Source organism: Mesocricetus auratus, unplaced genomic scaffold (assembly GCF_017639785.1).
Source record: "Mesocricetus auratus isolate SY011 unplaced genomic scaffold, BCM_Maur_2.0 Super-Scaffold_100008, whole genome shotgun sequence".
Lineage (NCBI taxonomy): Eukaryota > Metazoa > Chordata > Mammalia > Rodentia > Cricetidae > Mesocricetus > Mesocricetus auratus.
Window position 1 is genome coordinate 61,476,230 of NW_024429192.1, and position 15,639 is coordinate 61,491,868.

At 41.5% G+C, this 15,639-nt stretch overlaps 1 protein-coding gene across 2 annotated transcripts in view; it reads left to right on the top strand.

Annotated features, from left to right (window-relative positions):
* Positions 1-15,639, top strand: part of Atp13a5 (ATPase 13A5) — a 130,545-nt gene that overhangs the window by 21,779 nt on the left and 93,127 nt on the right. For both annotated transcript variants that reach the window (XM_005071584.4, XM_013114603.2), the window contains exons 6-7: positions 6,900-6,969; positions 11,796-11,930. In XM_005071584.4, the coding sequence (XP_005071641.1) occupies positions 6,900-6,969; positions 11,796-11,930 (205 nt within the window). The remainder of the gene's footprint in view (positions 1-6,899; positions 6,970-11,795; positions 11,931-15,639) is intronic.

Genomic DNA, 15,639 nt, shown 5'->3' on the forward strand with positions numbered 1-15,639 from the left:
ATGGAGAAGGAGAGAAAGCCCTGCCAGAGCAATGTTTGCCATGCTCAGGCTGGCTAGAGTCCCTTCAAGGAAGCTCAACAGGTATTTGCAGAAGAAACAAATTAATGATGGCATTCATTGATTTATTATCTGTGTATCACTGATCTGCCAGGTACTTTGCAAGGAATCAGTGACCTAAAGAGAAAGATATAGTCATTGAAGGGGGAGGGGTGGGGGTGGAACCATGAGGCTAGTGTCTGTAGGCTACCGGAGATGAGAAGATGTTCATTTAGTTTACTAACCAGAGGCAATAGCTCCAGCTTCCCTCAGCTCTTGTTTGAAATGGCAGATGCTGGTGAGCCCCAAAGGAAACAGCTGAGCCTTTCTGATAAACTTGAGTTTCTCACATTCTTTTAGGGTTGTAATTTAGCTGACATCATTGTGATCCACCAGAAAAGTCAATTGTCAAACTGACAAGAAACACGTTAGAATTACTGCTTGTGGGCTCTACTCCCACACCTCTGAGAGTTCTGTAGGAGTAAGATTGCACATATGAGGCAAAGAACTCTAGAATTCTAGCAAGTTTCTTACATAAATTCCTCATTATATCTTAATTTTCCACTTATTTTATGTGCGTGTGTATGGTAGCATGAGTGCCACAAAGCATGAGTAGGGCTCAGAGGACAATTTGCAGAGAGAGCTCTGTCCTACCTTGTGAATCCCAGGAATCAAGCTTGGGTTAGCAGGCTTAGCAGCAGGAGCCTTTACTCACTGAGCCATCCTGCTTGTTTCCCCATCACCATAATTCTTACACAAAGTCTAAGAAATGTGAAGTGCTGGTTTCAAATACTGTGAGAAATGAAGTGGACATCTATATCAGAACAATACTGCAAAATGTCTTAGAAATACTATCATTATGTAAGATTTCAGATGACTATTTAATACACTGAGATACAGAAACTTTTCAAAGTCATTAAAATGAAACTTAGCTTAGTACAAGATGTTTAGAGGATTGATCTAGAACATTTAAGAGATCTTAATGATAGATGTAGAGATATTCTGCACAAGAAACCATTTCCACAAGAAAGATTCCCCATCGGTGTAGCTAGCTCACATTTGTCCTTATTTATCAAGTGCCATGCTTTAATAAACATCATACATAATTAAATTTAAATCTGGTCCACACAATAAAGAACTTGACAATCTAATAAGCAAGACAGAATATGGTATCCCAAATATGAAGAATTGAGAAATAATCTCATAAGCAGAGGCATATTTCATCTTGTACGAATGCCTGAGTGAAGGACAAAGAGTCGGTGGATGTGGCATTTCCCCCTCATTCCTTAGAGTAAGCGGGGGGCCTTTCCACAGAAATTAAAAGCGACTGATTGACTGGATAGCATGCAAATTCAATAACTGAATCTGAGCTTGCTTGCACTAAAAAACAAGAGTTCACTGCAAGAGAAGAAGGAAGGCAGGCAAAAACCTGCCACGATGGATGGCGTGCTATAGCACACAAATGCACACTTCTCTGTGGGGTTCCTAGCAGCCTGGCAAAGAGAGGGGATGTAGGATGTCCATAATTCTCATTTATCATCTGCAAAAACTTATCAGGCCACCAGGAGAGTTGATTTAACCCAGGAAAAAATTGCCAGAAGGTATCAAAAAATGTATAAGTAAATGGTCTTAGGAACTGGCCTGCTTCAATCCTGACTTCTCACGAGATGAACTCAGTTTGGCATCATAGTAGCTGTCCTGTGCAGGTTCATGACAGCTGAGTGATTGAGTTCACAAGAGTGGACCCTGTGAAAATACCATATCTACCCGCTCCTCACTGGCCTTTCTCACTAGGTCAGGGCTAGGGTTCCTCTTCCCCTTTGTTGTCATTCTGTCCATCCTGCTCCTGACCTTTGTTTAGGCTCAAGACAATCACCTCACAACAACATGTCTCAGGAAGACATAAAAATGTTGACAGCCGGTTGTCCTCCAGTTTCTAAAGTGGGAATATTTACTCCACAGCCAGTTCATGCCATCAATGTGGTGGCATCATCAAAGGAGAAGTTGGGAAGATTCAATCACAGTTTGTTCTGTGGTTCTTCAGGGCCAAATTCAATTACTGTGTTCTGTCTTCCTGAGGAAAAGCAAACATGCTTTCTGGGGACCCAGAAACAGAACATGAGTGATGAGCAGCTAAAGACTTATATTTGACACCAGTGCAAACTCTGCCTAGCAGAAGCTGATTCATGAAAAGATGGGCAACAAACAGGAAAGAAAGATGGATGGCAAATGAGGGAGTGAAAGAAAGAGAAGTTGGAACTACCATGGGACTGTGCTATGGTACTCATCAGGTCTTGATGGGAGCAAAACTTGAAAGAGAAATAATGGTTACTCTTATTACTTTGAAAGTTACACTCTGAGAGTGTGGTCCAATTACACACACTCAGCCTCCCCATCATCTTTATAGAAAGGAGCAAGTGATGGCTGGTTGGAGAATGGAAGAGAAGCCTTACTCATCCTCTAGAAGCTAAAAACATGACCTCAACTCCTATTGTTAGTAAGGAGTTAGTAAGTTATCTTAAAATATTACCTATATTTCATTTAAAATATAATTTGATAAAATCAAGTAAATTGAGATCAATGCTCTCTTTTTAATAAGTTGGGATTTTCAGGTCCACAGTTTTGTGGGTCTGAGTCTATTGGAAGCATAAAACCATCTAATTCTATTGCAAGAGCCTGTGGAGACATCAATGAGTGTGAATCCTGAGTCTTGTAGGTGAAATGATGGAGATGATTCCTATATTTCTCTGTGTCTTTACCACAACTCCTTATGGCCTTTCTAGTTCTTTCCCCTCTGGGTCATCATATATGGAATGTTCTTCATATATGGAATGCTCTGGCATTCTCCTTCAGCAGAGACTCCTGGGAGCACCTCACCAGCTCATACCAAGAGCCAAAATCCTGTATGAGTTGGCTTTCCCAGACTACATAGAAGCTTGTAATTTAGGAAATGAAAGAAATGGACAGACAACAAATGAGTACCAGGATGAAAAGCTAAACAACTCTTATTACATGTCATCGAGAGACATGTCATTTCTTTATATCACTGTTTCATTAATGAACATGGAGATTTCTTCTAGCAATCTCTCAAAACATAGCCAAAGTGTTTTGTAATGGGGGGGTTTCTAGGACCAACCAATTTATTATATTATGCAATTATATCCAAATCCCAGGTACAGATGTCATAGGCCCTCCTCCCTTTGTAAAGCAGGAATTTCAAGGCAGTGAGTAGCTGGCCAGCAGACTTAACCAGGAGCTTTCCCTATTTCCTATGGAAGTGAGTCATGCTGGAATCTTCTGCTTGGCCTTGACTACTTAGGAAGCTATAGCAATCTCTACTGCCAGAGATGCCTTCGCAGGCTAGCAGGCCATCAGAATGGAGAGGGAAAACACGGAGAGCTGCTGTGAAGTTTGAGAAGCACACCAGTGAGTGTAGCACATTCCCACATCCACATTACGGACCCCAACTCCAGTCTACAGGGCTCCAGGGTCTCACACAAAACTCTCTTGCAATTCTTTGAGAGCTATATTCATGTGTTCATTTGAGTCAGCAAAGGGAAAAAAAACACCCAAGCTAATTGAAAAAGGGAATGGATTATCCCTCCAAGGGAAATACTCCTAACTATTCACACTTGGCATTTCAGAATCACACATTCCACAAGATTTGAATATCTCAGAACTGGAGGAAATCCCTTGTGAACCCAGAAGCTCAAAGCACAGCAAGCATGGAACTCCTTCCTAGAGGTCTCAGCTCTGGACTTGGTCAATGTCCGTCCTCTGAGAAGGGGCAGACTGCCATCACAGTAGTTGCTCCCCTAATGGATAGTGACAGATGTTAGGCAAACCTACTTGGCTGTGTTTGGCCCACACTGTTTGGAAAGGCCACAGAGTGATCTAAATCTCTTTTCTCTGCCACCCCATCAGACCTGTAGTGGAGGAAGATAGCTTTGACCTTTCCTTGTGTGACTTGGCTTCCAGCCTAATCTTTTTTTCTGGTTGCTCCACCAGTGTTCAACAACCCTGAGAATTCTCTGTGGCTGGCTCTGAGATTGATATGGGTACACAGTCTCTAAACATACTAGAATTTCTCTTGGCAAAGAACAGTAGACATGATAAAACAGCAAGGAGCAGGCTGGCTGTGATTCCAACATGGCCCAGAGGAGCTCCAAAGCATCGATCACAGGCAAGGCTTGACCCACACCATCTCATCACGTCATTTCTTCAGGATGTGAGCTCCTCCCTCGATGGCAACTTCAGGAATGATCTCAGCTTGCATTCTCAGTTGGATTTCTGTAGTCTTAGTATGTCCTTAGTTGTGCCATCAGGATTTGAATCTTGTCAGGGGAGAAAGTACTCTAGAGATGGGTTTTCATTAACTCCAACATTTTGGGGAACATAGTCTATGTCTAGTCCCAGGTCCAGGAAAAAACAGATCTGAAGAAGACCTTCAGATCTTTAAAAGACCTTCTGCCTTTAAAAACAGCTGATGGGAATTGAAGATGAAAACATGTAAATACGTTTTAATTCAATGAGCTATGTGATGCTACTGAAAAAAAGGTGTTGCTAAAGGAGAGAAAAAAATTGATTGTGTCAGACAGAGTCATACTTCAAAGACAGCTGCCATTTAACTAGGATTTGCCATATCCTGCGCACACTTGTGACAACTGCTTTGCATATTTACACTAAGACATTGATCACAGTTTTATTGGGCATGTTTTATAAAATTTACTTTTTCAGATGAGTACATCAAGGTTTTTCCCCACCTCCAATTTGTCTATCAATTAATTTAAACAGATAATTCTTGACTATGTTATATGTGTTAGGCTCTATTTTAGCTTTCTGGGATCTATTCGCATCCTTTAAAAGGTTATATTATTATAATGGCAGAGAGCCAATTAACAGTGGAAAAATAGGGTATGGGCTGTGGAGATATCTCAGTTGGTAAAGAACTTGTCTTGGAGAAATGAGGATTTGGGTGTGATCTCTAGATCCCATGTGTAAAGACATGGCAGGGCTTATTTGTAATCCCAGAGCTAGGAAGTTCTAGAGACATGAACTAAGGTTTACTAACCAGCCAACTTGGCCTACATGGCATGTTCTATGTGAGACCTTGTCTGAAAAAAACAGGTGGACAGTTTCTAGGGAAGGACAGTGGAGGCTTTCTTATGGCTTACATACACACATGTGAGTGTGCACATGTACCCACCCGTACATGTACACACATATGTACAAATACAGTCCGTGTTCAGGTAATTATATGAGCTGTAAAGAAAAATTAGATAGATTAAAGAAATTAAGGAAAGTTAGATAGGGTTCCCCAACACCCCATTGCTAGGGAGCAAACTTAGGGTCTTGGGCATGTTAAGCAAATGCTCTACCACGATGCTATAACCCTAGGCCCTAGGCTGTTTTAAATAGGATTGTATGAAAGGCCTCAAGAAGGAAATACTCTTTTGGAAACATGAATGGATCAAGGAAACTGGTGTAAGCAGAAGGACTAGCAAGGCAGAGGCCTGCTGGGTGTGGAGCTAGGTGTGTTCACGTCCAGTGTTCTGAGCCTCTTGACTTGGTTGTCAGGTTTGGCTTATAAAGGCTGAGTAGCATTTACAAAGGGAAGACTGTAGATTGTGCATACCATGTGTGCGGGGTGGCAGGTGGGAGGGGAGACAAACAGACCAAGCCCTGGGTACTGAGAGGTTCTGACAGTTGACCAATAAATGATTATTGTCACAGCCTCAATATGGCTTGAGTTCAAGTATTCTGAGATTCCAGAATGAGGCTTAGGGCTCATGAACTCACACAGTATTGGGGCCCTTCTTCCTCTCTGACTCTTCATCCCCTAAGCCTCAGTGTTCCCCCCACATTACAGAGTTAGAAGTCCTTAGTGTAAGTCATCTCTGTCTGTGACAGTCAATAATTAAAGTTGGTGTAACAAGCTTTAAAAGTCAGGCAAGCAGAGCTCAGTCCATTCTGTGTTATAAGATAGCAAGACCAAAGGCCCCTCATGTAGGCTTTCGACGCTGGTATTTGCAGAGGTGCAGCTGTGAAGTGATGTCATAGAGGCCATGGTTGGGAGTAGCCTTCTTTTCCGGCTCTGAGAGCTTGCGGCAGTTACTTAATTTGCTCAAACTTCAGTTTTCTTTGTAAACAGTGGTCATACAAAATGTTTGTTAATATTATACCTAAAAGTTCCATAGTTACAATTAATATTAGCTGTATGAACCTTTGGCTAAAGAACCACAGTGAACCACTTTTCTTATTGGCAAAATTGACCTTTTAGAACTCTATAATACTGTGTAATACAATACTGTAAGGATCAAGTAAATGTTTTGCAAAAACTCATAAAAGTTAGATAACACAACCCAAACGTGTGCTGTACCTTGTGTGGGGAGGAGACACTTGCGAGTGGCAATCATAGAGCATCTTCCTGGGAACTTGTTCTCTGGTGAATTGAATGGATTCACATGAAGGAACTGCTCTGAGAGATTCCAGGGTAAGACAGATACCATCGCTGATGCCTGAAGTACACTGAATGCCTGGTAAGTCTAGGAATATCTTCAGACCTGTGTCTGTTTAGCTGATTTTAGGATGTAATCAAATTATTTTTTAAATGTCTTTCTAATTTCATTTTCACTGAGTTGTAATAAAGGCAGTTTAAAGCAGGAAAAACCAACTATGTTCATCATGTATCAACTTTCATCTTAAAAATATATTCATGGTTAAGGGTGATTTAAGGTTACAGTGGTTTTCAAGGCAAAAGATGTCTAAAGGACAGAGAGGTGGGTGACTTGTGACCAACTTGCCTGTGCTCACTTGTCACTGGGCTTCTAGGCTGACACTAACAGATGGCCACTCTCCCACAGAAGGTTAGTGTGTGGCCCCAATGCTATCGAGGTGGAGATCCAGCCCATATGGAAGCTGCTGGTTAAACAGGTAACTAGACATTTTTCTTCTTTTTGAAAAAGAGAATCTGCTTGTTAATTTCTTGGCCTCAGAGGGACTGTAAATAACACTTGCATCCCTCAGTGGGAATGCTATCTCTGTTTCATGAGACTGCTTCTTGACACTAGCCTATATTTTTTCTGTTTATTAACGCTTCCTTCCATTTTTATTTAATCTCAGCAAACATATATTCACACACACACACATGAATTTCTAACTGATCCTTTACAACTGCCTCCTATCTATCTATCTATCTATCTATCTATCTATCAATCTCTATCACTATCCATCCATTCATCCATCCATCTATCATCTATCTATGTGTTTGGGGACACAATCATGTATGTGTGTGTACATATAAGTGTGTGTAAATCACAGGAGTCAGTTCTCCCTTTCCACCAAGTTGGTCTCAGCAAGTGCCTTCAACTGCTAAACTATTCCCCAAGCCCGCACCCCCTTATTTTAAGTTTAAATACACTTCTCAGTGAGAGTCAGATTCCTGTTTTGTAATATCCCATTTCTTTTGTCATCTTAAATTTCTGGGTGGTGGTAGTGTGGCATCTTAATCTGTTTCGGGCACTGCAACACAACCATCTAGACTGGGTAGCAATCCAGGTTCACTGGGCTGTATTCTCAGGCTCTGCTGAGGGCTCTTGCTGGCCTGTGGACTAGCAACCTCTCCCTGTATCTTTTCATGAATGAGTTCTGATCTCTGCCTCTCAGGACCTATGTAACCCAAGTTATCTCTCAAAGCCCCATTTCCAAATACCACCACACTGGGGGTCAGTGCTTCAACAAGGGAATTCTTTTGAAGAGGACATAAGTATTCAGACTAATTACATCTGCAGTCCCTCAGATTTTGAAATGCATCATTTTGGTCCTTTAAACACTACTTTACTATTTCTATCTTCTTGAGTCTGGCTTTTCATTAGTTTTTTAAAAATAGTATCACGTGTTTTGACATTTTTATTAATACCTTTGTGTGAGCCAGCCTTAAGTGGAAAAATTTCCCCTTCCACTCTCTGAGTTGGCTGTCCCTCTTTGATGGCTTTGTACCTGCTGTCATCTGTTCCCCAGTTTTTTATGGGGTCAGAGCCAAGCTCATATTGGAGGCAATGGTGTTTGCCCCTTAGTGACTTAGGCCCTCTGCTCTGTGTGGTGTTTTCTGTACTGGGGCAGGAAGCCTATGGATGCCTCTACTTCTCGCCATAGCTCTGGTTTTAGTTCCCTGCCTCTTATGGGAGATCTTTTGTCCCTGCTTCCTCTAGCATTGAGCTCCTAGCTTGTGCCACCTATCTTGGATTCAGGCTGCTGCTCTCTAACTTTACAGCATGCTCCACAACTTAAATCTATTTAAAATATGATCATATGTATCTGTGTTTATGCGTGGTGTGTGAAGTGGGAATAGGCACGTGGGATGCATGGGGCCACGTACCAAGGCTTGCGTGTGTGGAGGTTAGAGGACAACTTCTAGTCCAAGCTTGCCTTTCACCTTCATGGGATTTTCAGGGATTGAATTCACAGCCCCTAGGCTTGCACTGTCAAGTGTCTTTATCCACTGAGCAATTCTCCCAACCAAGCATATTTTTAATCTCTTTTCTTTTCTTTTTTTTGTTTTGTTTTTCAAGACAGGGTCTCTTTGTGAAGCTTTGTAAACCAGGCTGGCCTCAAACTCACAGAGACCCGCCTGTTTCTGCTTTCCGAATGCTGGGATTAAAGGCGTGCACCTCTAACACCCGGCTAAATGGTCATTTTTGTTTTGGAGAATGGCCATGTCTGCCTATTATAAACTATTTTCTACCATTGTTCTATTTCTGGAGCAAACACAAGGCTTTTGTTATTTCAGCATTAGTTTTTAGAGTAGTGTAATATTCCCAAGGGAAGGAAGTGGGTGTGTAGCTGTCTCATGTGCGTATGTGTTTCCATTCCACATGTGCACAACCAGCTCAGCTATAGAAAGGCAGGCTGCATTAGGACCACTCACCAAATGCATTTGCAGACTGCTAAGTATTTTCCCAAGTATCAATCTGATTCTTTCAAAAAGGAGTCTTGCATTTTCTTAGCACACATTAACCAGAACCTTAGTAAAATTAAAAGGGTGTGTCTGTGGTAGATTACTTCATATTTAGTTTGAATAAGGGGGTTAAATTAATTATGCTGTTTCTGTTTCTTCCAAAGAAATATTTAAGCAATTTCCACTGTATTTCTATAAATTCAGAATCATGTTATCATTAGTAGATAATCTATAATTAGAGCATTTTATGCCAAGTGAACTCAAGAGCTATAATTTGTGAGTAAAGCAGTTAATATGGGGATGATAAGAAACACCAAGAAACAAAAGCTTTTTAAATTTATAAATAATATTGAAAAACATTTAATGTGTAGCTTTATTAACTTACTAAGTAGCTATCAGTTCATTGTTAAAAGCAAAGTGGAATTTTATTCAGTGTGTGGTGTGAGATAATTACTGAAAATAGCATTTAGGAAGAGTTGATGTTAGCCAGTATTTCATCTAATTTATAAGGATGATAAAGGTCCCTTCCTCAGGAAGGCAATGCACTACATTCTGGTGGATGCTCTCATTTCCAGTGACTCTGTGTGTTGTAAAACCTTCTCCAGTTCCTTCTTGAGAGTTGTTCTTTCTGTTGTGGTTCATCTATCTATCTATCTATCTATCTATCTATCTATCTATCTATCTATCTATCTATCTATCTATCTATCTACTTGTCTGTCTGTCCGTCCTTCAGTCCATCCACCCATCCATCCATCCATCCATCCATCCGTCTGTCTGTCTGTCTGTCTATGGTATTGACGTTGATCTAAGGCCTTGGGTATTCTAAACATGTACTCTACAACCAAGCTTCATCCCACTCCTCTGCTGTAATCATTCATAAGAACCAATAAGACCAACTGGGAAATATGGGGAATGAAAGAGATGATGGTGCTATGGGGACACCTGTGCCTGCTGTGGCTGATCAGCTTTGGAATTGGTGACATCTCATGCTGTGGCTGATCAGCTTTGGAGTCAGTGACACTGTCCCCCTGACAATATTTGCTCAGTCCTTGGTAAAGCCATTGAAAAGAAAATATGGGCCCAGTCCCCCAAGGCCAAGTTCTCATCACAAAGGAGATTTATTTGCCCAAGTAGGACAGAGGGCAGGGACAAGGGGCAAAGACAGGAGACAGAGATCAAGGGAGAAAAGGGAAAGGGGAAAGGGACAAAGGGCTGCCTCTGGATAGAGAGGAGACAGACAGACATGGTCCATAGGCAAATGGCAGTTTATAAAGGTACAAGGGGAAACTCTGTTAGAATGAGGTGCTTAATTTTAATTGGGTGTGTTAATTAGATGAGCCAAAGGGGGCTTTTGATTGCTGGACTTAAACATTTTGATAGCTGGACCTTGGTAGTCACCCTTAGGAAGAGGAAGTGGCCAAATAAGGGAATAGCCCTTGGTGGCTAGCTTTAGGAATATAATCTAATGTTTTGTTTGTTTGTTTGTAGCAAGGTACAGGGAACTGGGGAGAAGGGCAAGGCCTGCCAGGGCTGTGATCACCACGTTTGAGCTGGCCAGAGTCCCTTCAGCCACTGCCACTCAGGGTCCTTCTGGCCTCAAGGGGAGGAATATGCTGATTGTATTGCCTGTAAAAGAATCTTACTATGGCCTGTGACAGAAAGCCTGTGCTGTCTTAAAATAGCCTGGCTAAAATAGCCTTCCATTTTAACAGCAGCATGGAAGAACATGAAAGATAAACCCATGATTTTAAAATGAGACCAAATTATGTTTTCCCTCCATTATGGTGCTGTGTGACACTATTCCTGGGCAGACATGGGCAAACATCTACTCAGCTCAGACAGGGAACTGACAACAGACCAAACTACTCACAACACCAAAGTCCAACTCAGAGAACCAATTAGTTTGGTTAGGGTTACTTACAGGAATATGGGTGAGGGATTACTTGCGGGTGCATAAGTTATTCAATGGGAGCTGTAACAACACAAGTCCACCCTCACAAAACCTAGAAACCTGGAGTGAACTGCAGAACTTTCAGGCAACTCAATGGGTTAGAATTGTCTTTTCCTCATGGCTTGGGGGGGGGGGGGTTGAACCTTTTCCAGGTACTGTAGCTGATCTATATTTCCTAACAGTTTGACTGATGTCTACTTCCTCTAAGCTGCGTGGTCAGAATGAAAGCTAAGCAACTCCACTTATGCTTAGCAGTCTTCACTGCTTGTAAATTCTTGGGGATGGTGGGGTCTGATGAATCCAGTACGTTTCAGAAACTTCCTGAAGTTATCCTAGTTGTTTACTTCTGGTCTTAATGACACTTTCCTGCTAAATGGAGTGTTTCCACATCCCCTACCACCCAACAAAAGAGCACCCTGTTGCTTCAATTCCTTGTAAACATCCTCTCCTAAAATAACCTGTTGTTTCATTTTTCCATTTATATCCTACATCTCAAGAAGTTTCTGTTCAAAATGGAGGGTTTTAACCTGGAGACTGTTGCACAGCATATGGATAAATGGCAAACCGCTAGATTTTGTTACTTGTGACTATTTTTTGGAAATGAGAATAGGGGGTTTTTGAGCATGGCTCTGAGTACTTGGAGGCTCTGAGTACTTAGAGTAAGTTTACTTTTGCTGTATTACATTCTATGTGCTTTGCATTGCCTTTGCCTGAGCTAATTAACTTCTAAGTGAATCCTTCAATAGCAAAGGTCATCATATGTTGCTTAAAAGGAAAAACATTCTATAAAGCAATGATATAATTCTGATTGCTACTACATAAATAACTCCTGTGCTATTTTTGTACCTGCAGGTTTTAAATCCATTCTATGTGTTCCAAGCCTTCACCCTCACTCTGTGGCTGTCTCAGGGTTACATAGAATACTCAGTGGCCATCATCATTTTGACCATTATCTCCATTGTCTTAAGTGTGTATGACTTGAGACAGGTAAGAACTAAAATCACGGTTGGATTCTATTTACATTTACCTTGTGGCTAAACATCAAAGCCTATAGGATTTCTACCTGGAGCATGGGTCAACACAAGTCATAAGGCAGCAATAACAAATCTTACTATAGTGTCACTTGGGGGACAGGGCATTGGAAATACCGAGAAGTTTCAAAAGTCTTTGCAAAGTTTGATCATCAGCTGGAGGCTTAATTGGACCATGTTTAGGACTCTGAGGTTATGTGTGAGTAGGAGTGAAGAATGCTGCATGGATTGATGATAATCATACTGGTAAGACTGGGGAGGAGCAGGAACTCAAATCGAATATTAACTGAGACACAAGATTCTACTTCGTATTTCTTTTTAGCATAGCAACCAAAAGCCAGACTGCTGCATCCAAGGATAGGTATAATTTGACTTTAAATGGAAGTTGCAGTGTAATTTTGTCCAAATGAAATAATTCTTCTAGCAGCAACACACAAGATCATTGATTTCTCCAAATCCTCACCAGTGTTATGTGATAGATATTGGTATGTGGAAGTTTTCATCTACTAAGTGTTTAGTGTTTTAAATTGTTATTTTAAAGTACACTCACTGATTGCAAGTGAAAGGAGATGAATTTTATTTACGTGAGCATTTCATTTTTCTCTTATATTCAAGGGCCTCTCATATCCATCATATATATGGAAAAATTTCATTTTCAGTTGATCTTTCCTACTTGATTTTGGCTTTTTCATATACTAAAGATTATACAGAGGCAAATGTATTTCTCTTTTCCTTCATGGTTTCTGGTTTCCTGTTCTGCATATCTGTGGTATCATAAACTTTTCCTGGGGGGGACTTTTACTGGGGAGATGCAACACACACATCAACTCACCCCAGCTAGGGATTCCACAACAGACAGCAAAGTATGGATATCACCAAAGTCTAACTTGGTGAATGAATGAGTTTTGTTGGGATTATTTACAGGAGTATGGGTGAGGGGTTACTTGCAGGATCAGCAATTACTCAAAGGCAGCTGTATCAGCAGGATCCACCAGGGCTAGCAAGGATGGCAGCTCACAAAGCTGGGAACATGGCAGGCTCAACAGGTCTAACAGTGTCCTTTTTAAGTGACGATGGTCTAAACATCTTCCAGACAGTGCTGCTGCTTTCTGCTTCTTCCAAGCAGCTGATTTGGTCTCAGGGTCTTTTGCAGCTGAGCTTCCCTGTGACTGAGGGGGAATCTCGGCTTTTGTCCATTATTCTGGCAGAGAGGGGCCCAATGAATCTTGTCAATTTCAGGGACTTCCTGAAACTGAGTTGTTTACCTTCCTGCTTAAGGAACTTCTCTGCAGGATGGAATGTTTTAATCTTAGATGGAAATGTTACACAACAATATCCAAAGTTAGGTAGTTTTCAAATTTTTCTGTATTTAAAATCCTGTATCAAAATTAAACACTTGGTACTGGACAGGTGGCTTACAACCACCTATGACTCCAGTTCAGGGAATTGGATGCCCTCTTCTAGCCCCCAGGAGCAACAGTTCACATGTGGTGCACATACATACATGTGGGCAAAATAGTAGTATTCATAAATTAAATAAATCTAAAACAATTTTTAAAAATTAAAGTTCATATCTTCTTAGCAGAATCCCCAATTTTCTTTGCCAAGAGTGAGCAACATGGGGACATGAGCTTTAATGGCTGTCCTACAAAGGATTTCAGAAGAATAGGATGACAAATGCTAATCTTATTAGCAGCTGGTATTTGTTTATGAAACTTAACTGACCTAACTTGTAAAACATCTTGTAAAGCCATACCAAGCGAGCCTATTTCCTTCACAGCTTCAGTCATGAGCCCTCAACCATTAACACTGTTTATGATTTCATAGCTCACAGAGGTCCCTATATCCATCATATACATGCATTGGACACAACATTTGTTGAATGAGACACATGTGATAGAATAGCTTTCCCCCACCTGAGAGGAACTTGCTCCACATAAGAAACAGCGACCAGGTTTCTTGGCTCCCTGTGAGGTATCACACACTGTTGCATTGAATGTATTTTCAAAGCCCGACCTGTTGACGTTGAGGTAACAGTAAAGTTTTAAGGGAAAGAAGCTAGCATGAGTAAAAGAAGAAACATCTAAGTCATTGTGCTGAGTTCATCGTTTCTCTGAAATAAGGCTAAGAAGGATAATCTTCTTGCCTGATTGCCCTACCCTAAATCAAGCCACTTGGAGAAAGCTTATATCACCAAGGCTGAGAAACACTGAGCTGTAGCCCATTGCTAAGAAGTTAGGAGAGTGCAAGCTGGAGTGGAGACAACCCCAGACTGTGTTTACATAGACATGTATTTGCATACAGGATAGCTGGGCGCTACTGAGAGTATCCCGGTACTCCTCACCACTAGCTCTGTCTTCAGTCATGACCTAGCAGGGCCCTGGGGCACCTGAGCTAATGTACCACTTCTGACATCTCTGGAGAAAATCCAGCCGCAGCAAACACAAAGATATTCAGTAGCAAATGTGGAATAATAACAGTATGCAAATAAGCTGTGGAAACTGATCCTGGTCCCACTGAAGAGGGACTGTAGAAACCAGAGGGGGGCCTGCTGAAAATCAGGCAATGAGCTTTGCAGCCATGGTGAGCATCACAGAGTTTGCCTTCTCCTGGCTGGCTGGTTGTCATAGAAACCCATGCTTATAGTTTCTGAGTACATTAGCTCAAAGAGAAAGCTTACATTAGCCTACCCTTGTGTCGTTGGGAAATGTCAAGTACTCCACATCTATGAAATACACTTTTGTTGAGGACCTACTATGTCACAGAGTCTGGAGACAAAGAGGAATGTACGGCCCCCTTCCCATCCTGGGAATTGTGTATCTCACAGCCGAGAAAGGACAACAGGTAGCTGTAATGGAAGTTGTCAGTGCTTCAGTACAGGTGTGAAGTCAGGCACAGAGCTCTGCATTCCTGCCAGATCTGGTCCTTGTCGGGAGGTGGCCATATTTACACAGCACTTCATGTGAAAGATTAGAAAGAGCTTGCTAGAAGAAAGCTGGCCTGAACATCCTAGGGAATAGCCTCAGCAAAGCATGGCAGGCTCCCCAGACGCTAAGTCTGATAAACAAATTCAGCTCCCCAGCATAATGCGGTGTGAGAATTACAGTCAAGCACTATTAACTCATAATTCTCCACTTCCAAATGTGTTGATTAGCATCCCCTTCAGCTGAAGCTATCGTGGCATTGACTCAATGAGTTTGCTCAACAGAAAGTAGCTGAAAGGAGTTTAGCAGGAAAAACAGCTCCGAAAGGCAAAGGAAGCTATTTTAAGCAGAAGAGAACACTCTTAGGAATACGCTTTGAGTCAGGTGACCTCCGATTGTCACTCTCAGCGCTTCACAAGTGCATGCCTGTGGCAGATTGTTTTAGCATTTCCATCCCAGCCTTTTGCTTCTGTGTCTACACATATGTTAGAGACAGATTTCTGTGTATCTCTAGCTTTTCCCAAAGGGTCTTCCATAGTGGTTAATGTGTAGTAGTGGCTTGATAGTATGAGTTGATATATGCATCGTCACTTGAGTCTTTTATAATATTGTGGGTTTCTTTGATGACAGCTTGCAGGCTTGGGCTAAGTCCCTGGCATGTGAAATACATCAACAGAATGCCACATTAAGGCAACTTCATGGGTACTACCAGATATTTATCGAAGAAGCTACTAGCTTCTC